The sequence below is a fragment of the Mizuhopecten yessoensis genome, unplaced genomic scaffold (genome assembly GCF_002113885.1).
Source record: "Mizuhopecten yessoensis strain PY_sf001 unplaced genomic scaffold, ASM211388v2 scaffold716291, whole genome shotgun sequence".
NCBI classification, from domain to species: domain Eukaryota; kingdom Metazoa; phylum Mollusca; class Bivalvia; order Pectinida; family Pectinidae; genus Mizuhopecten; species Mizuhopecten yessoensis.
In genome coordinates this window covers 256,084-277,241 of record NW_018480043.1, presented here as the reverse complement: position 1 = coordinate 277,241, position 21,158 = coordinate 256,084, and the positions used below count along the sequence as shown (strand labels likewise).

The following is a 21,158-nucleotide window of genomic DNA, read 5'->3' as shown; positions in this document are numbered from 1 at the left end:
TGTTCCTGCGATAAAAAAATATCAACAAAACAGGAACGACAATTTTTGAGAAATAGAACTTAATTATGTAACGGATGCGTGCCTACAGTTCGTTACCAAGTTCTTTCTTGGACCCAGTAATTGTTGTAACAAACAAGTGCCGACAATATATACAAAATAACGGCCGTCTTTCTGACTCAAATAACTATTACCTAATCTACACCCGGTAGATATTTTACATTAATATACCTCTAACACTAATATAGTCAAAAAGCCAACTAAAACAACTGTATCACAATATATCCGTCACCCTGTATCAACAGTAAATAGCCCCTTACTGCGACACCCGTGACTGTGTACACCCTTTACCGCGACACACCTTGACCACGTCACCCTTTACCGCGACTGCCGTTTGACCAAGTCACCCTATAGCTAGCCACTATAAAACCTATGCCTTGGTAAACCCTGTGTCTTGGTACCTGACACCCTGTATCAACAGTACGTCGCCCTGTACTGTGATACCCTGTGACTATGCACACTATACTGTAACACAATTTATTTTGACCATGTACTATAAAGGAATACAGTGGAACCCTAGCTTATGCAGCTAGGCCCAAACTTATACAGCTTGGTCACTGATTACCTTTTTAGAGTTGTTCCTTCTTCTTCGACCGCCAGAGCAAGAGAAGCTTTTCATCTGATGGAACCTCTATTTATATACCTAGCCATCCAATGAAATGCCTTCTTTCATTAGCCAATCAAAACTACTCTTACTTCCTAATTACAAAGAAATAACTAAAGCAAGTCTATACTAACGATCATTTATTGAACAATGTAATTAACAAAGAATCAACCGCTTCATTACCCACGCCTCTGATTCAATGCGTCCCGCATTCACAGTAAGTAAAAGAGCAAATGTATATTTTTGTTTTGTTTTGTAAATGTCTTTGAATCACTCAGTCGAACCATTCTTCTTCCTCAACCTTGACAACAGACTTCCCATTCTCCGTGTACGATGTCGTTGTCTTTATGGTTCTCCTGTGGTTTGAAAAGTTCACCTGGACAGCTGCATCCACAAATGTCTTTACATTGCCTAACTGTGTCCCTGTATCTCTGGTCTGTAGTCCTGGTTCACGTACACTACCTGTGACGGATTTCACAGCAATACTCGAAACACGTGCAGAATCTTGTGGAATGTTAGGTCTCTTTGGTGTATATACAGGGTTCGGACGACAGGGTTTTCTCACAGTAATCATTTCTTCCATCTTAGATGTCTTAGATGCAGGTTCTGGATCGTCCTCAGATATTTCCCCTAGGATATCTAACACATTCCCTGGATCATGTTCATCCAACGAGTCTTCTCGTACTGGGTGCTTCCTCTCCTTGTGTCTCTTCAGACAAACATTCTTCTCCGTGACAAAGTTACACTCATTACACTCAAACTTCTTCTTTTCTCTTGCATTGGTTCCGCAGATCACCAAGTGCGCTTTCCACTCTTCATCTGATGGAAGTCTCTCGCAACACAGCGGACACACCAAACCTGGCTTTCTCGGAGTTGTTTTCACTTGTGGCATCTTCCTATAACACACAAAGATTCACATCTATCATTTTTTTTTTTTTTTTTTTACAGTACATATTCAGTCATCCAGACTGGTCTTCTTCTGACACGGCCTTTTGTGCTATCTGGAAGATCTACAATCTCGTTCACCTCGAACTCTGATCCATTTTGTATTTGGTCAACCTCGACATCTGTACGAGTCTCACTTTCACCTTTGAGAACCTGGGATTGGCATCTGCGCATCCTGTCAACATGAATAACATGTTCTTTCTTGTTTTCATCACTAACAACCTTGTAAATGACATTTGATACTTTTTCAACTACCTTGAAAGGACCTTGCCAAAAACTCATCAGCTTTGATGACCTGCCAACCTTCTTTTGAGGGAAAAACACATAGACCAACTCCCCCGTCTCGTAACTATCCCATTTTAGTTTCAGGTCATGGTAATGTTTCTGTCTCAACATCGCCCCTTCCAAGTTTTCTCTGGCTAACCTATGAGCCGAAACCAACCTCTCTCTAAGTTCCCAAGCCCATTGACTTTGCAAAACTGGTTTAGACTCGTTAGGGAGATCATAGAACAGATCAACTGGGGTAGAAACCTCTCTCCCTAACATAAGCATGTTTGGAGTAAACCCTGTACTTTCCTGTTCTGTTGACCGGTACGCCATCATAACGTAAGGTATGTGAACATCCCAGTCATCCTGACACTCATCAACATAGGCACAAAGCATGCTTGCAAGAGTCCGATTGAATCTTTCTACCATACCGTCCGATTTCGGGTGATATGGCGTAGTTCTCGTTTTCTTGGTGCCAAGCAAAAGACACATCTCTTGAAACAGTTTGCTTTCATATTGTCGCCCCTGATCCGAGTGTATGGCGTTTGGTACACCAAAACGAACAACAACCTCCTCCACGATGAGTGCAGCAACTGTACTGGCCTCCATATTTCGCATGGCAAAAGCTTCTGTCCACTTGGAAAAGTAATCACTTACTACCAAAATATATCTGTTTCCGTCCTTTGTTTCCGGTAATGGTCCGAGTATGTCAGACGCCAATCTTTCCATGGGATATCCTGTAGGCTCTATTTGCATAGGTGCTCGTCGTTTTGCACATTCTTTCCTACATACACAATGTTTGCACCCAGCAATATACTGTCGAACATCTCTTTGCAAGCCAGGCCAGTAGAACTTCTGTCTCACACGACTCAGTGTTTTGTGCACTCCTAGATGCCCACTAGTTCTTGTGTCATGACACATGTTCAGCATGGTTCGTCTTTCCTCATATGGTACAACTATTTGACTCTTTTTGTGTTTTGAAGGGTTTACCCAACGTCTGCACAGTAAACCGTTGTCAATAGTCAATTGATCCCATTGTGCAACAAGGGATTTTACCACATTGCTCAGAGGCTTTACCGAACCTGGATTTGGCTTTTTCCCGCTCTTTACCCATTCAGTTACTAATTTCAGATCGCTATCGGCCTCCTGCTTTTCTTTCAATGTACTTGTATCTTCATCTTGTTTGTCAATATTCACTTTTGGGTTACCATCCTTCTTGATCGTTCGTACAGGAAGTGGTCCCTCCCCTTGGTCACGTTCCCAATCTTCATAGAATCCACACTGGTGACAGGGAATCCTACTCATTGCGTCTGCGTTTCGGTGCAACTTCCCTGCTCTGTGCTGGATTTCTATATCATATGTTGAAATGACCTCGAGCCAACGAGCTAACTGTCCTTCTGGTTCTTTGAATCTCATTAGCCACTTGAGTGCACTATGGTCAGTTCTCACTATGCACTTATGTTTGTAGAGATATGGTCGATACTGCTTGATACAATATACCATTGCTAGTAACTCCTTCCGGGTTACGCAGTATTTCCTTTCTGACTTGGTAAGTGCTCTACTACTGTAAGATATCACGTTCTCCTTGCCATCAATACACTGGGACAAGACTCCACCAATAGCAAATTGACTCGCATCTGTGTCCAAGATGAATGGTTTGGTAAAATCAGGGTAGGCTAAGATTGGTGCTGTGATCAAACATTTCTTAAGCGTATCGAATGCAATTTGGCATCTGTCTGTCCAAGTGAAAGATGTTCCCTTCTCTGTCAGCTGGTGAAGTGGTTTTGCGATCTCGGCAAACCTGTGAATGAAACGTCTATAGTAGCTACAAAGTCCAATAAATGACCTCATATCTGTCTGCGTCACAGGCAGTGGCCATTCTTTCACTGCTTTCACCTTTTCTGGGTCTGTTGATATGCCATCTCCTGAAACAATGTAACCCAGGAATAACACTTGTTTTCTAAATAGATGACATTTCTTGGCCTTGAGTTTTAGTCCTGCCTGACGTAGTCTGTCGAACACTTTTTCCAAGTTGACTATTGCTTCATGAAACGTTTTCCCTAAAACAATGATGTCATCAATGTACACCAGGCATATTTCCCAATGAAGCTTAGCCAGCACTGTCTCCATCAGGCGTTCAAATGTCGCTGGACTGTTGCAAAGTCCAAACGGCATCACGTTGAAATGGTAAAACCCACTTCTGGTTACAAATGCAGTCTTTTGCTTATCTGCTTCGTCCATTTCAACCTGCCAGTATCCCGAAAATAAGTCCAGTGTTGAGAACCACTTTGCTCCCGACAATCTGTCCAGTGATTCATCTACCCGGGGCAATGGGTATGCGTCCTTTATCGTTACCTTGTTCAGGGCACGATAGTCCACACAGAACCTTAAACTGCCGTCTTTCTTCTGTACCAAGACTACGCCCGATGCCCACGGACTAGACGATGGTTCTATAATTCCTCTGTCTAACATACTTTGGACCTGCTGATTAACTTCCTCTGCTGCATGGTGTGGAAATCGCCTTGGGGGTTGTTTAATAGGCCTTGTATTCTGAGTATCTATTGTATGCTTCACCATACTCGTTCTTCCCAAATCATCGTCTGATTTGGCAAACAAATCCTGTGACCTCAATAAGAGTTGCTTGACCTGCTCTGCCTGCTCTGGAGCCAAGTCCTTTCTAACTTCATTGTAGAGTTGCACAAGATGTTCTGGTAAATCTTGATATTTAAAACAGCATGTATCATCAACCACGTCCTGGTCAAGTACTCTCTCAGCTGGACTGATTTGTCCAATGTGTGTAGCACGATACACTTTCACAGCATGATCCGATGGATTGAGTAAGCGTACAGGAACAGTCTTCTGTGCCTTGACAACGGCCCGAGCTACCAGAGCCTTTCCTGTCTTCGTAAACTTCTCACAAGACTCCATGATACAGGCTTCACCACGAAGTTGTTCATTGTCAGGAACTTGCACTATTCCCTCACAAATTATCTCTGATCTTGGCGCTATACTGAGCGTCTCCTTCATACTGACTCGGTAGCATCCCAAATTACCTTGCCATGATAATGAACTGTCATTCCGACCAATTCTCATCTTTCCTTGCGCACAATCAATAATGCTTTTGCTTTCTTTCAGGAAGTCTAAGCCTATGATTCCATCTAGCTGCATGTCAACCACAACCGCTGTACACTCACAACTGTAATAGTCTATAGTTATGCGAAAACTTCCTTTCCCTACTACTGCCAAGGGTAGGTCATTGGCTCCAAGTATATCCCGCGTCATTGGTTGAAGATCTAGCCGGTTCCGGTCATTGATAGCTTTGTATGTTTGCTTTGATACTAATGACACAGTAGCACCTGTGTCTATCAGGAATTTTGCCTGAACTCCATTGATATCCAAGTGTACAAAAAGTCCTGCCTCTGCACCTTTACATCCTTGTACACATTTCAAGTGACTGGCGTTTGATGTTTTATCTGTCGTGTCCTTTGCTATCATTGCCAAATACTTGGGACATTTCCTTTTCATGTGACCCTCTTCCTTACAGAAGTAACACTGTATACTGTAGCGTCCTTTCTGTGCATCATATGGTTGCTTGTTTTGGTCCTTTTTACTATTTCCCTGTGTATCTCTCTTCGTTGCTTTTAAATCATGCATTTCTTCTTCAAGTTTCTTAATAGACTTTTGTAGGGACCCAAGCATGGTTGTCAGATTCTCCATAGCCTTATTCCCTTGACTGGTATCGTGATAAACGTTCTCACCAGAGGCAGACCTAACATACTTCTTTTCGTCCCTTCTGTCCCTTTCCACCTTACAGAACGACTCTATCTCAACTGCTAATCCAACAGCCTCGTTCAAAGTCTTTGGTCTTGACTGCTTAATTCTCAGTCTCATATCGAAATCTGGTAAAGCGTCAATGAAGTGATCCTTAGCCATCATCTCTGCAACATCTCTCGTTACTGTAGGGTACGCCAGATATGTCAATCGTTTGATTCCTTCGCCTAATTCAGGAATTGTCTCTGATGGGCCTAATCTCTTTTCCTTTAGCATTGAGCGATACAACTCCGTTTGGTTTGTCGGAGCAAACCGCGCCTCCAGTGCTGCTGTCAATAGTGTATATTGACCTGGCTCGTCCTTTGACATATTCCCTAGCACTGTCTGTGCATGTCCCCTCAATGATGCAGCAAGATATAACCCTTTTTGTGACTCGGTCCAACGATTGATTTTACTGCATGCCTCAAAATGTGCCTGATAATCCAGCCAGGACCCTGTCCCATCATATGTTGCCGGTTTCATATAATTAGACATTGGCTTCTGCATCGTAGCTAAAGCTTCATCATACATCCCCTGATCCTGGTAATTTGATTTCTTTTGCCGCACAGTAACACGTTCATCGTTGAAATCATGTCCTTCTATCATGGGAATATCATGTGTCACCCTCCTCGGACTATAGCAAGTCTCTCCGTAGTTCTGATCCCTCTCATGTACAATATCCCTGTTTCTTTCACTGCGTCTCTGAGACATACGTCCAATTTCATCAGGAGTACGGGTGTGCATGGGAGTATCATCAAACCTTACTGATGGACGCCGGTCTGTAACATCTCCCCTAGTATCTTTATGACCAACAATATCACTAGAACGCCGTGTAGTTCCTAAACCAGAGTCCCTAGGTCTATCACCTTCTACCTGTTTAACGATACTGGACAAAGGGGTTGATTGTGATTTGAGCCTAATACTATTTTCCCTTAACGTTGCTATTTTCTCCTCCAAATCACTTATCTCGCTGTCCAAGTCATTCATTGTGAACAACTGATCCTATTATTTCAAAGAATGTAAAATTAAACTACCAACACACTATAATGCCTTTATAGATAAATATATAAAACTATCACAACAGTGACTGGATCCCACTACGCTGCCACCAAAATATATGTAACGGATGCGTGCCTACAGTTCGTTACCAAGTTCTTTCTTGGACCCAGTAATTGTTGTAACAAACAAGTGCCGACAATATATACAAAATAACGGCCGTCTTTCTGACTCAAATAACTATTACCTAATCTACACCCGGTAGATATTTTACATTAATATACCTCTAACACTAATATAGTCAAAAAGCCAACTAAAACAACTGTATCACAATATATCCGTCACCCTGTATCAACAGTAAATAGCCCCTTACTGCGACACCCGTGACTGTGTACACCCTTTACCGCGACACACCTTGACCACGTCACCCTTTACCGCGACTGCCGTTTGACCAAGTCACCCTATAGCTAGCCACTATAAAACCTATGCCTTGGTAAACCCTGTGTCTTGGTACCTGACACCCTGTATCAACAGTACGTCGCCCTGTACTGTGATACCCTGTGACTATGCACACTATACTGTAACACAATTTATTTTGACCATGTACTATAAAGGAATACAGTGGAACCCTAGCTTATGCAGCTAGGCCCAAACTTATACAGCTTGGTCACTGATTACCTTTTTAGAGTTGTTCCTTCTTCTTCGACCGCCAGAGCAAGAGAAACTTTTCATCTGATGGAACCTCTATTTATATACCTAGCCATCCAATGAAATGCCTTCTTTCATTAGCCAATCAAAACTACTCTTACTTCCTAATTACAAAGAAATAACTAAAGCAAGTCTATACTAACGATCATTTATTGAACAATGTACTTAACAAAGAATCAACCGCTTCAATTACTTCATTTTCTGTTCAGATAGGAAACATTGTATTTCTTTTTCCTTAATTTTATTTTACAAACCTGTTAAGTCCCTACCCGCTACTTGGCCTTCACGTGACATTTAAAATCATGTTTTACGTGCAGTTCCTACCAACTATTTAGCCTTTACTTGACCTTAACAATCCTGTTGTACGTGTAGTCTCTACCCACTACACTATTTGGCCTTCACTTGACCTTAACAATCCTGTTTTACGTGTAGTCCCTACCCACTTCTTAGCCTTCACTTGACCTTTACAATCCTGTTTTACGTGTAGTCTCTACCCACTACACTATTTGACCTTCACTTGACCTTAACAGTTCTGTTTTACGTGTAGTCCCTACCCACTACTTGGCCTCCGCGTGACATTTACAATCCTGTTTTACGTGTAGTCTCTACCCACTATTTGGCCTTCACGTGACATTTACAATCCTGTTTTACGTGTAGTCCCTATCCACTACTTGGCCTTCACTTGACCTTTACAATCCTGTTTTACGTGTAGTCCCTACCCACTATTTGACCTTCACTTGACCTTAACAGTTCTGTTTTACGTGTAGTCCATATCCACTACTTGGCCTCCGCGTGACATTTACAATCCTGTTTTACGTGTAGTCTCTACCCACTATTTGGCCTTCACGTGACATTTACAGTTCTGTTTTACGTGTAGTCCCTATCCACTACTTGGCCTTCACTTGACCTTTACAATCCTGTTTTACGTGTAGTCCCTACCCACTATTTGACCTTCACTTGACCTTTAAAATCCTGTTTTACGTGTAGTCCCTGCCCACTATTTGACCTTCACTTGACCTTTACAGTCCTGTTTTACGTGTAGTCCCTACCCACTATTTGACCTTCACTTGACCTTTACAGTTCTGTTTTACGTGTAGTCCCTATCCACTACTTGGCCTCCACGTGACATTTACAATCCTGTTTTACGTGTAGTCCCTACCCACTACTTGTCCTTCACGTGACATTTACAGTTCTGTTTTACGTGTAGTCCCTACCCACTATTTGGCCTTCACGTGACATTTACAATCCTGTTTTACGTGTAGTCCCTACCCACTACTTGGTCTTCACTTGACCTTTACAGTTCTGTTTTACGTATAGTCCCTACCCACTATTTGGCCTTCATGTGACCTTTACAATCCTGTTTTACGTGTAGTCCCTACCCACTATTTGGCCTTCACTTGACCTTTACAATCCTGTTTTACGTGTATTCCCTACCCACTATTTGGCCTTCACGTGACATTTACAGTTCTGTTTTACGTGTAGTCCCTACCCACTATTTGGCCTACACTTGACCTTTACAATCCTGTTTTACGTGTAGTCCCTACCTACTACTTGGCCTTCACTTGACTTTTTCAATCCTGTTTTACGTGAAGTCCCTACCCACTATTTGGCCTTCACTTGACCTTTACAATCTATATTATACTCGTATTTACTACTTGACATTCTGTTGCAGCTTAACATCTGCTTAAAGTTTGTCAATATTTGTAAATGTAAAGCAATGGAAAATATACCTACGAACTTCCTTGAACGTATGTCATGAATCGTTAGTTGTTTTATGAGTTAAGCTGCAGTAAACGTTTTCGAAACTCACATGGGGTAATAAAGCTGGTCGGTACTTTATGGTCTCACATGCACAAGCGACATTTCAATCAGTGGTCGAGAGTGGTCACATGACTCTCTGTCCGATGGCTGTCCACCTTACAATGCTGTAAAACGTCTGTGACCATGACTTTCAGTCATGTGCCATTTTTCCCTCTGGGTCTTTAAATATCTGGTTATTGGCAGTGTAATTGTTATTGCAGCCGTTCATGGCTTCGTTTTGAATTGTTCAGCTTAAACGCATCTATTTGCCGTTGAAAGCAGTCGTCAGTAATACTCATTAACATAACTGACAATGAGTCAATGTTCTCTAAACCACGACGCCACTAAGCTTTATCATTTGTCTGTTTTGAAACGGCTGTATGATGCAGTGTCATTCAGTGTTGGCAAGCTGTACGTATTGCCGAATTGTCAAGGTGCAGTCACCTGTGTGTAATTGTTACGTTTATCGTTATTCGCAAAACAACGCTACTTCACAATTTCAAGTAGGATGAAGTTCAATGATTAAGTTCATCTAGTGATGAATTCATGTAGTGTTGATTCAACATCTGTTAAGCATTTCATTTAGTTTGTCTCAGGATCTACACTCGATGAACTTTATCGTGAAAAAATAAATCTTTAATTGATTTTCACTGCTAACATTTTCGTTTATTTCCGTCTTTCGAATTTAGAAAGTCAGTGTTTATACATATTTAGTGTGTCATTTGATAAAACAAATACAAATTCCTTAAAAAAGACCAAGAGACTACCAAGTATCAACAATAGCCATAATTCGAACCCAAAATTGACCAAACTAGGGCAACATATGAACAAAGGAAATATTTACATAGAGACCCTTGCAAAAGAACAAGGATAATAAGACCAGCTGTTCCGGAAGGTCAGCGCCTTTTGCTCCATCGACGACAGTCGCCATGTGGTTTAGGTCAAATCCAATGCCACGTCCTCACATTGAGAACTCGGGTAATGACAACAAAATCAGTCTAATGAGCTTAATAAAAAATATTGACTTCATATAAAACAAAGATACAGCATATTTCTGTATCAGATCATGATGGCGACCATTAAGCTTTTCCTTTGTCTGAATCAACCAGCATATTTGGAAACCATTTATTGTAACATGTTACAATCGAATCAATTCACGTGTTTATAAAATATTTCCACTACTGATACAGTAATAATCTCATTGACAGGGTTGTATTACGGCATTACCATTGCCATCGTCTCCTTCGCCACTGCCATGAATGTGTTCACGTTGAACATCCACCACAAGGGTTCCCGAGGGTTTGAGGTTCCCGTGTTACTCAAGAAAGTTTGTTTTGGCATCTTTGCTCGGATGTTGTTCATCAAGCTGGACCTACCGGAGCCACCGCCGGAACCTGGCATGGTACAAACATATATATATATATACATGATTGAGAGTCAATAGTTATATCAGGGCATTAGTAAAATCAAAGATTTGTCATATATTTGTGGCTTAGTTTGGGGAGAAATATGTATTTTTGTAACGATGTTTTTTGTTTGTGAATGTGATTGTAATGCATGAGTATGAGTTATGACTGTTTTCATACAATTAAAATGGACATTAATCACGATATCACAATAAAAAAACGTATTATCATGCAAGTATAAGCCAGGTATTGGTGATATTAGCTGTAATGTATGATGATTCCGTCAAGTATTGGAGATATTAGCTGTAATGTATGATGATTCCGTGAAGTATTAGTGATATTAGCTGTAATGTATGATGATTCCGTCAAGGATTGGTGATATTAGCTGTAATGTATGATGATTCCTTCAAGTATTGGTGATATTAGCTGTAATGTATGGGGATTCCGTCAAGTATTGGTGATAGTAGCTGTAATGTATGATGATTCCGTGAAGTATTAGTGATATTAGCTGTAATGTATGATGATACCGTCAAGTATTGGTGATATTAGATGTAATGTATGATGATTCCGTCAAGAATTGGTCGTATAAGATGTAATGTATGATGATTCCGTCAAGTATTGGGGATATTAGCTGTAATGTATGGTGATTCCGTCAAGTATTGGTGAGTATGATGATTCCGTCAAGTATTGGTCGTATAAGCTGTAATGTATGATGATTCCGTCAAGTATTGGGGATATTAGCTGTAATGTATGATGATTCCGTCAAGGATTGGTGATATTAGCTGTAATGTATGATGATTCAGTCAAGTATTGGTGATATTAGCTGTAATGTATGGTGATTCCGTCAAGTATTGGTGATATTAGCTGTAATATATGATGATTCCGTCAAATATTGGTGATATTAGCTGTGATGTATGATGATTCCGTCAAGTATTGGTGATATCAGCTGTAATGTATGATGATTCCGTCAAGTATCGGTGATATTAGCTGTAATGTATGATGATTCCGTCCAGTATTGGTGATATTAGCTGTAATGTATGATTATTCCGTCAAGTATTGGTCATATTAGCTGTAATGTATGATGATTCCTTCAAGTAATGGTGATATTAGCTGTAATGTATGATGATTCAGTCAAGTATTGGTGATATTAGCTGTAATGTATGATTATTCCGTCAAGTATTGGTCATATTAGCTGTAATGTATGATGATTCCTTCAAGTATTGGTGATATTAGCTGTAATGTATGGGGATTCCGTCAAGTATTGGTGATAGTAGCTGTAATGTATGATGATTCCGTGAAGTATTGGTCATATTAACTGTAATGTATGATGATTCCGTCAAGTATTGGTGATATCAGCTGTAATGTATGATGATTCCGTCAAGTATTGGGGATATTAGCTGTAATGTATGATGATTCCGTCAAGTATTAGTGATATTAGCTGTAATGTATGATGATTCCGTGAAGTATTAGTGATATTAGCTGTAATGTATGATGATACCGTCAAGTATTGGTGATATTAGATGTAATGTATGATGATTCCGTCAAGAATTGGTCGTATAAGATGTAATGTATGATGATTCCGTCAAGTATTGGGGATATTAGCTGTAATGTATGGTGATTCCGTCAAGTATTGGAGATATTAGCTGTAATGTATGATGATTCCGTCAAGGATTGGTGATATTAGCTGTAATGTATGATGATTCAGTCAAGTATTGGTGATATTAGCTGTAATGTATGGTGATTCCTTCAAGTATTGGTGATATTAGCTGTAATGTATGGGGATTCCGTCAAGTATTGGTGATAGTAGCTGTAATGTATGATGATTCCGTGAAGTATTAGTGATATTAGCTGTAATGTATGATGATACCGTCAAGTATTGGTGATATTAGCTGTAATGTATGATGATTCCGTGAAGTATTAGTGATATTAGCTGTAATGTATGATGATACCGTCAAGTATTGGTGATATTAGCTGTAATGTATGATGATTCCGTCAAGAATTGGTCGTATAAGCTGGAATGTATGATGATTCCGTCAAGAATTGGTCGTATAAGCTGGAATGTATGATGATTCCGTCAAGAATTGGTCGTATAAGCTGTAATGTATGATGATTCCGTCAAGTATCGGTGATATTAGCTGTAATGTATGATGATACCGTCAAGTATTGGTGATATTAGCTGTAATATATGATGATTCCGTCAAATATTGGTGATATTAGCTGTGATGTATGATGATTCCGTCAAGTATTGTGATATTAGCTGTAATGTATGGTGATTCCTTCAAGTATTGGTGATATTAGCTGTAATGTATGGTGATTCCGTCAAATTTTGGTCATATTAGCTGTAATGTATGATGATTCCTTCAAGTATTAGTGATATTAGCTGTAAGGTATGATGATTCCGTCAAGTATTGGTGATATTCGATGTCTTCTTCCACTTAAGTATGGTCATACTTTATTTCATTATCATAATTGCAAGTTCTAATTTGTTTACAGGAGAAAGTTCCACAAGGAGAATACTACAAATTTGACAAATTCGAAACAGAAGTTCCACCTGAAAATGGTGGGGTTTCACCACGGTTCACCAGACGCTTGAACGTAGCAAACAGCGACTATTGTGAACGACAGTTTGTGCGGGTATTGCAAAAAGTGAATTGGACTATTGAACGGAATGAGATGCGTTTAGCGGACCAAGATCGGAAAGATTTCATAAAACTTGAGTGGCAGCAGGTGGCGCTAGTGATAGATCGGACATTGCTGGTTTGCTTCCTTATCCTCATGTTCGCTGTGACGCTTTCCATCCTGGTCCCGCCTGACGATGGACTCGGGGGTCTTAGGGGTAACTGAGTGTAAAGCATATTACATGACAATGCATATATATGTATGTATGTATAATTTCCCGTATGAATTCATTTCCATCAATTTTTTTCTTTCAGTCGATATAGTGTTCGATAGAGTGTATAACCCCATTTCAAAGTATGAAACGGAAGTATGCGCATGCGTGTACGACATTTCAACGCCTGGACGTCGGAAACAACATTGTGGTATTATTCCCAACTTGAATACTGCAGCGTAAGACAAACACTTTACCCGAAAACACAACCCGTCACTTACGAAAGCCGAGTATTCAACAAACAGCAGCAAACAGTCTGCCAACCGTACTATGGACACTTAGAGCATTAAATTATTTCAAAAAGCTTTTGGAAAGCCATCTCTTGAAAAACGTTTTCGAAAACCCTATCACGTCTTGGTAACCGCGTTCAAACTAGACACTCCCAAATAAGCTATATCGTCATAATTGGGATGGCGTTTAGAAAATCATAGCTCTAACCTGGCTGATACCGGGCTATAATATTGGTGTACCGAGTACGCTAGTTATATATCACTGGTTGTGTATGGAAGTCCAGTGATCATTATCACATAGCGATCGATCGATGAACAAAGTCGTTCCATTTGGGTCTATTTGCAAAATTCTAATATAATAGAGCAGCATCATGGACACAAAAAAACAAAACTTATCCAACAGCTGGTCCTCGTCCTGTCATAACAGTGACATTTGTTTTAAAACTGTCGAATCCCACACCTGAGCCATATTCAGAAACCGTCCCCACAATTAAAGTTATCAACGCATTTGTCTTGTAGCTCGTCGAGGCATGGTACTGGTACTCAACTTGAATACATTAAAATAAAACAAGATTTGTTTTTCTCTCTCTCTCGTTTGAATACAGAATTGAGCTAACAGTTATATTTTATTCGTAATTAGTCCAATCAAAATTACCCATCGGTATATTCAACTCTACTCCAACTGGCTATTATGGTTTCCGTGTGATCTGGTAAAGCAGCTTCTGCTTCAGATTTTACACGTAAATAAGCGTTAGCATGCTAACTGTACACTATATAATAGTCGATATCATTACGGCAGGCCTTCATTAAGAAAGATTGAAATGCCAAATCATTTCGTTACTAAATTTACTGAATAGTTTACTGGAGTTATCACTGGAACATTTAATAATTGTACAATTAGTGCTAATATGTATTTGTTATCATTACAAAACAGGTAATGCTCTGCCGTAAGAGTAGCATTTACGTGTGATGTATCTAGACGCTAACGGATTTTTATACAGATAACTCATCTATCACACGTTAAATTATTCCACTCCAAATGTTGTTCATCTCTTTGCCAATGTCAACTTGTAAATGTAAAATCGATAAGCTTTCACAACAAACAGGTTTAATAGGTGTGGGTAGTTTAGTGCTACAGTAATGCAATACGTACTTGATTACTTACCAGCCGAAAAACATCGCTCTTCAACGCCGACATCATTTAATGTGTTATTGTGCTGTGTAAGATGTCGCTTGTATGTAGCTACTAATTATGGTTTGTTTATTTTCCCGTGTATATTGCCTGTGTAAAATGAGTTTCCCGACGCGACAAAACAAGAGGATGCTAATTCCCGGTAATTACCGTGAATGTGTAGACCGTATGGAAAGGCCATAGAGTCGGCCTCAATATGACGGTAAACACCTTACTATCAACACCAATGTATACGTGGTCAGTGGAGCGAAACTAACGTGAGTAGCAGTAATGTTGACGTTGTCTTCTACAAGTATTGTGTGAGCATTGAAACGCGTATAAACATGTTAACGTCCATACACAAAGTAGTGCGTAAACGCGTATAAACAATTTAATGGCCATACACAAAGTAGAAAGTCCGCTAAAACACCGAAGAAATGCAACTGTATGTACTCCACGGAAACACATGCAAAGGACATCGTTTTTGGCAACCTCTTTTTGAGTACGAAAAGGCGGAGATTGCTGCTGCTAACAGATTACAAAACCTAGGTTTAATGAACTTCATACAAAAATAGAAGATATATATTTTTGTATGTCAGCAATATTTTCCATAGAACTTATTACGTTGTAAAATTGCAAACTTTGAGAATGTACAGTGCCAGTGGGTAATAATGGCATCTCCGCTGTATCCCCAGGCCTATAATAAACCGGGCACCAGGATATATGAAGACTATGATGTTGCATTTTGTCTTAAGCGTAAAAAAGAGTTTCAATTCAATATACGAAACACAATTAATAGGAGTCGTAAAGCAGCATGTCTGCTATTTTAAGCAAAAGAAGTGTCTAATTAGGAATGTTAATCTTTTTCCTTACCATTAATTCTTTCGTATTTTTTGTGTTAAAGGATTTATTTACTTTTTCAATTAGTAGAATATGCATATATGTAGCTTTTGAAAGTTGGGGCTTTTTGTATTAGATACAAAGTGACTCCGCACTGACGGTGTGTGAAGATTTTTACTGGCCTAGCGGGAATGTGTTGAATTATACTTAGTAATTATGATTCCTAGCAGATATAAATCAAACACGGATACATGTACAACTGGAGACTTCTCGTCTTTACGATATGTAGGCAAAGACTCCACACAAAAAAATTGTTTACAAAACAAACGAGAAATTTTAGTGTTTTACTTTCATGGTTTTTGCTAAATGATTTACCACCAAGCTACAAATGAGATGTTATAATTGTTTCGCTACATTGATGTATATGTTGTTGTTCCCTGCTGTGACTTATGTTTTTTCGGTTCCAGTTTTTGCTTTGTCATAACTAGAGCGTATTCCTTGCCGCCAGATTGATACAAGTTACATTGTTAGAAGTGCAGAGTACCACGTGGGTAGTAGCAAGTGGAGAGTACCACGTAGGTAGTAGCAAGTGGAGAGTACCACGAAGGTAGTAACAAATGGAGAGTACCACGTAGCTAGTAACAAATGGAGAGTACCACGTAAGTATTAACCAATGGAGAGTACCACGTGGGTAGTAACAAATGGAGAGAACCACGTGGGTAGTAACAAGTGGAAAGTACCACGTGGGTAGTAACAAATAGAGAGTACCACGTAAGTATTAACAAGTGGAGAGTACCACGTGGGTAGTAGCAAGTGGAGAGTCCCACGTAGGTAGTAGCAAGTGGAGAGTACCACGTAGGTAGTAGCAAGTGGAGAGTACCACGTAGGTAGTAGCAAGTGCAGAGTACCACGAAGGTAGTAACAAATGGAGAGTACCACGTAGCTAGTAACAAATGGAGAGAACCACGTAAGTATTAACAAATGGAGAGTACCACGTGTGTATTAACAAATGGAGAGTCCCACGTGGGTAGTAACAAATGGAGAGTACCACGTGGGGAGTAACAAGTGGAGAGTACCACGTGGGTAGTAACAAATGGAGAGAACCACGTGGGTAGTAACAAATAGAGAGTACCACGTAAGTATTAACAAGTGGAGAGTACCACGTGGGTAGTAGCAAGTGGAGAGTACCACGTAGGTAGTAGCAAGTGCAGAGTACCACGAAGGTAGTAACAAATGGAGAGTACCACGCAGCTAGTAACAAATGGAGAGTACCACGTAAGTATTAACCAATGGAGAGTACCACGTGGGTAGTAACAAATGGAGAGAACCACGTGGGTAGTAACAAATAGAGAGTACCACGTAAGTATTAACTAATGGAGAGTACCACGTGGGTAGTAACAAATGGAGAGTACCACGTGGGTAGTAACAAGTGGAAAGTACCACGTGGGTAGTAACAAGCGGAGAGTATCACGTAGGTAGTAACAAGTGGAGAGTACCACGTGGGTAGTAACAAATGGAGAGTACCACGTGGGTAGTAGCAAATGGAGAGTACCACGTAAGTATTAACAAATGGAGAGAACCACGTGGGTAGTAACAAATGGAGAGAACCACGTGGGTAGTAACAAATAGAGAGTACCACGTAAGTATTAACAAATGGAGAGTACAACGTGGGTAGTAAAAAATGGAGAGTACCACGTGGGTAGTAACTAGTGGAGAGTACCACGTGGGTAGTAGCAAATGGAGAGTACCACGTAAGTATTAACCAATGGAGAGTACCACGTGGGTAGTAACAAATGGAGAGTACCACGTAGGTAGTAACAAGTGGAGCGTACCACGTAGGTAGTAACAAGTGGAGAGTACCACGTGGGTAGTAACAAGTGGAGAGTTCCACGTGGGTAGTAACAAGTGGGATATAACAAAACCTACGAGGTTACATATAATTGGCATTCGTTACGAAATTACAAATAGTACACTTATATGCAGTGAACATGTTACTTTTGTGATGGGACATAGCACCAAATGCGAGACAACGTTTTTTTTTATATTTGATAATAACGCCACGGACAAACAATAGTTTACTGAAATGATGAAATGTATTAATTCTTATTGTTTACGATGTCAAAAACAAAACCTGCTCAATGATTGGTCAACGTACTGTTAGAGTCGATGATGAAAGTGTTATCATTCACACAGCTTAATGCAATAAGGATACGTCGATCGAGATATTTCAAGTGATGAATGTTACGCGCTTAATTAGTTATGAGTAATTTGATTGATAACAAGTTTAATGTCGAGTCGATCAGAATACTTGTTACTGACTTATGAAGCTCGGATGTAGGACGATATGTTCTTTACCCGACATTCACCTCTCGAGATGAATCGGGTACAAGATAAATCATATATGTTAATTTGAAACGATTATGAATTAATTTGAGTAATTATTTATCCTCGTAGTTATTAAATACGTAAATATTCATGTAATCGAGGATTTCACAGAAGAAACTTTAAATAGCCTTTCTATAAATTCAATCATCTGTAGTTAGACGAACTTGCCATTTGACAAAATATAAGGTGGACTAATCTTTATTTTTATAACTAAACCGTACCTTTATTACAATATCACTGTATACAGCATTAAATAAACAGGAGTTCATGTTAATATACTTAACATGTTAACCAATAATGATATCTTCTGTGCATTTCAGTTTTATTTCAATCATACATTAGATATTGTCACCACCGACAGAAAAATATTCACTTGAAATAAAAAAATAAATAAAAAAGACATTCATGAAAAACAAACTAGTTGAGTAGTTCATGATATTCATATCATACACACATCAAACCGTCATAGTATGTTATATAGCGCACAATATATAGACATGTATTAATGATGCTTTCCGAATCGTTATTATCTAATATAATATAAAGATACACTTCGGATGAATAAGACTTTAAATAAATTGTCATTGCATTATGAGTTTATGAATTTATCCAATGTAGCTACGCACATCTGGTATAGAAAATCACTGATCATTGGTCATATAATGACAATTATTGCACATTCGGTTTTTTAGTGTTTAACATGAATTCGTCACAGGTAACGCTGTATATAAAAAATGGCGTTCCAATAAAATGAAATTAAAATAATGACATGATACTGTTTTTTCCGTTCTTAGACACACATTTTTGTTTTATATAAAATAATTATATGTATTTTGTTTTACTAAATTATCAATGCATTTTACCTTATAGCATTAAAGTCCCAGGATAGGTGTGTTTGTAAGTTATTTTATTAGAACTGATGCAATAAAGATGTAACTTAAAACTGCAGTGAAAAGTAAGATTTGACATGTCAGCCATTCTGCATCGGTAATTGTGCCCTTTCCACAGATGATAATAAGAGGTAGAAACCTACAACATTTGTATGTTGAAGATCCGTTATGACTAATGGAAATGTGTATTAAAGCGATTCGCTCCTGTATTATTACTATGTATTTAGACTAAATTACGTCCAGTGAATAGATAACTACAAGTGTTACAACACAGTAAACTCTGCTCGTGTTACTATGACTGGGTAACCTTCTCGCTGCATATAAACAATATTGATCATCAGTACTTTTACACAGACTGGGTAGTTCACAGGCGAATTAAACTTGCTTTTCCAATATCTAACAAAACGTGTACCAGTGTAAAATTCATGACAACACTAACATTTTGTACATATTCTCTTGTTTGATTACTTTAGTATAGAAAATCATTTTAAATGTTGCATGGATACCATTGAATGGTTATTTTATCCTGTAGTTTTGTTTGCGTCATGGTTGTGGGGTGAAATAGCATTGATATAGATACACATACAGTGTCATACTACTTATAACTCTACTGAGGGTGTCGCATCATTGATTTTATATTATCTTAACCTTATATTTTATCACTTATTATACTCACTATGAAGCAGACTAGCAACACCTGCCCAGTTATTCACAGCCAGGCCATTCTGGACAACTGTTCATGCCAGGTTTACTTTAGGGATACAAGTACAGGTATATCACATTGAAATCTGTCATACTTCTTTTTCGAATTTCTGATTTCAACAAATTTTATTGGACAAAAAATATATGAACAATTGGATGAGACAACAGGCTTTGTCTATATAAGTCTTCCCCTTACCGGTATAGATGGACAGAAAGCATACATTTAATACTATTGATATTTAATATTCCATTCTTTTTCGGATGAGGACACCGTCCGGTAATTGACACACGTACACATGTATTTAAGTTCATGTAACACATACGAGATCTGTCGAACTCGTACCGTTTCAGTGACTAGTGCGATATGCACTCGATTGTATTTGACAAATAGAATTGTTGCTTTGTATAATAACTGGCCATTTTTTAGAGATGAGGGTTTAAGAGTTGCCGTAACTTTATCAGTTGGTAAACTTGGCCAATGAGTTGATATGAGATATACTATTTCAGTTTTACAGACTTAAGATATAATCAACTCTTGATTTAGGTAACTATTGCGATGTGTAGAGTTATCGTACATTCAATTCAATTCAAATGTTTTTATTGTTTCAAAAGAAATGGTAAGTTTATAAGCATAGCCTATATACATATTTTCCCAGTGGTTATGGTACACTGGTAGAGCCAGGATCACATGTCAGATACATTTGACTTATCTAATATTTTGATTGGGCTACATCAACTTAATTACTAATTCATATATTCACCCACCTGACGCCCGATAATCCAAGATTGTTTTTATCGACCAACAACTATGATAAAAATCGTAGGCATGAAAGGTGAGGTAGCAAAAAGCCTTAAACCTTGTTTTACACTAAAGATATGGATAGATAGTAAAGGCATAGCACAGACGTGCACCATCCTGCTCGAATGATACGTATCAGAAAAACGTTATGAGGAATTTAGAACAAACAACGGCAGTGTTGAAGTTCAGGATTTCCATGTGAAACTAGATCTCTTAAAGGTTCAATAACAGATTTTTCACGAATATTCAACTTTGTATACTTTGTATACTTATGTAAATGAAGCTTGGATACTGACTATATAGAATGCCTTCTATATTAGTCTGCAATGTAACATCCACTAGAACAAGTGTGTCGTGAAGATACAAGCGCTGTGAATAACTGGTCTTTACTTATTATAGATTATGAATCCTGAGAAACAGACATATCCCAGCACACCATGACTTCGTCAAAGTTTTGGTCCCTTTTATTTGTCATGCATTATTGAATATGTGTAAGTAGACACAACAAGAATGTATCAAGTATATATGAGTGTTTGATGTATATACTTATTACACTTCCATTGCAAGTCACTTAATAAATACTACAAGAAGAAATCGCGGTGATAGGGATGGGATGAGCGTCATTTCGACGCTTCTTCTCATGCCTTGGATAACATGA

General features: G+C 38.9%; 1 protein-coding gene across 3 annotated transcripts in view; it reads left to right on the top strand.

Moving 5' to 3' along the window:
- LOC110442704 (neuronal acetylcholine receptor subunit alpha-10-like) overlaps window positions 1-16,129 on the top strand; it is a 238,482-nt gene extending 222,353 nt beyond the window's left edge. For all 3 annotated transcript variants that reach the window (XM_021486427.1, XM_021486426.1, XM_021486428.1), the window contains 2 exons: window positions 10,396-10,589; window positions 13,087-16,129. In XM_021486427.1, coding sequence (XP_021342102.1) covers window positions 10,396-10,589; window positions 13,087-13,437 — 545 coding nt within the window. In that variant the 3' untranslated portion in view covers window positions 13,438-16,129. The remainder of the gene's footprint in view (window positions 1-10,395; window positions 10,590-13,086) is intronic.
- The last annotated feature ends 5,029 nt before the right edge of the window (window positions 16,130-21,158 follow it).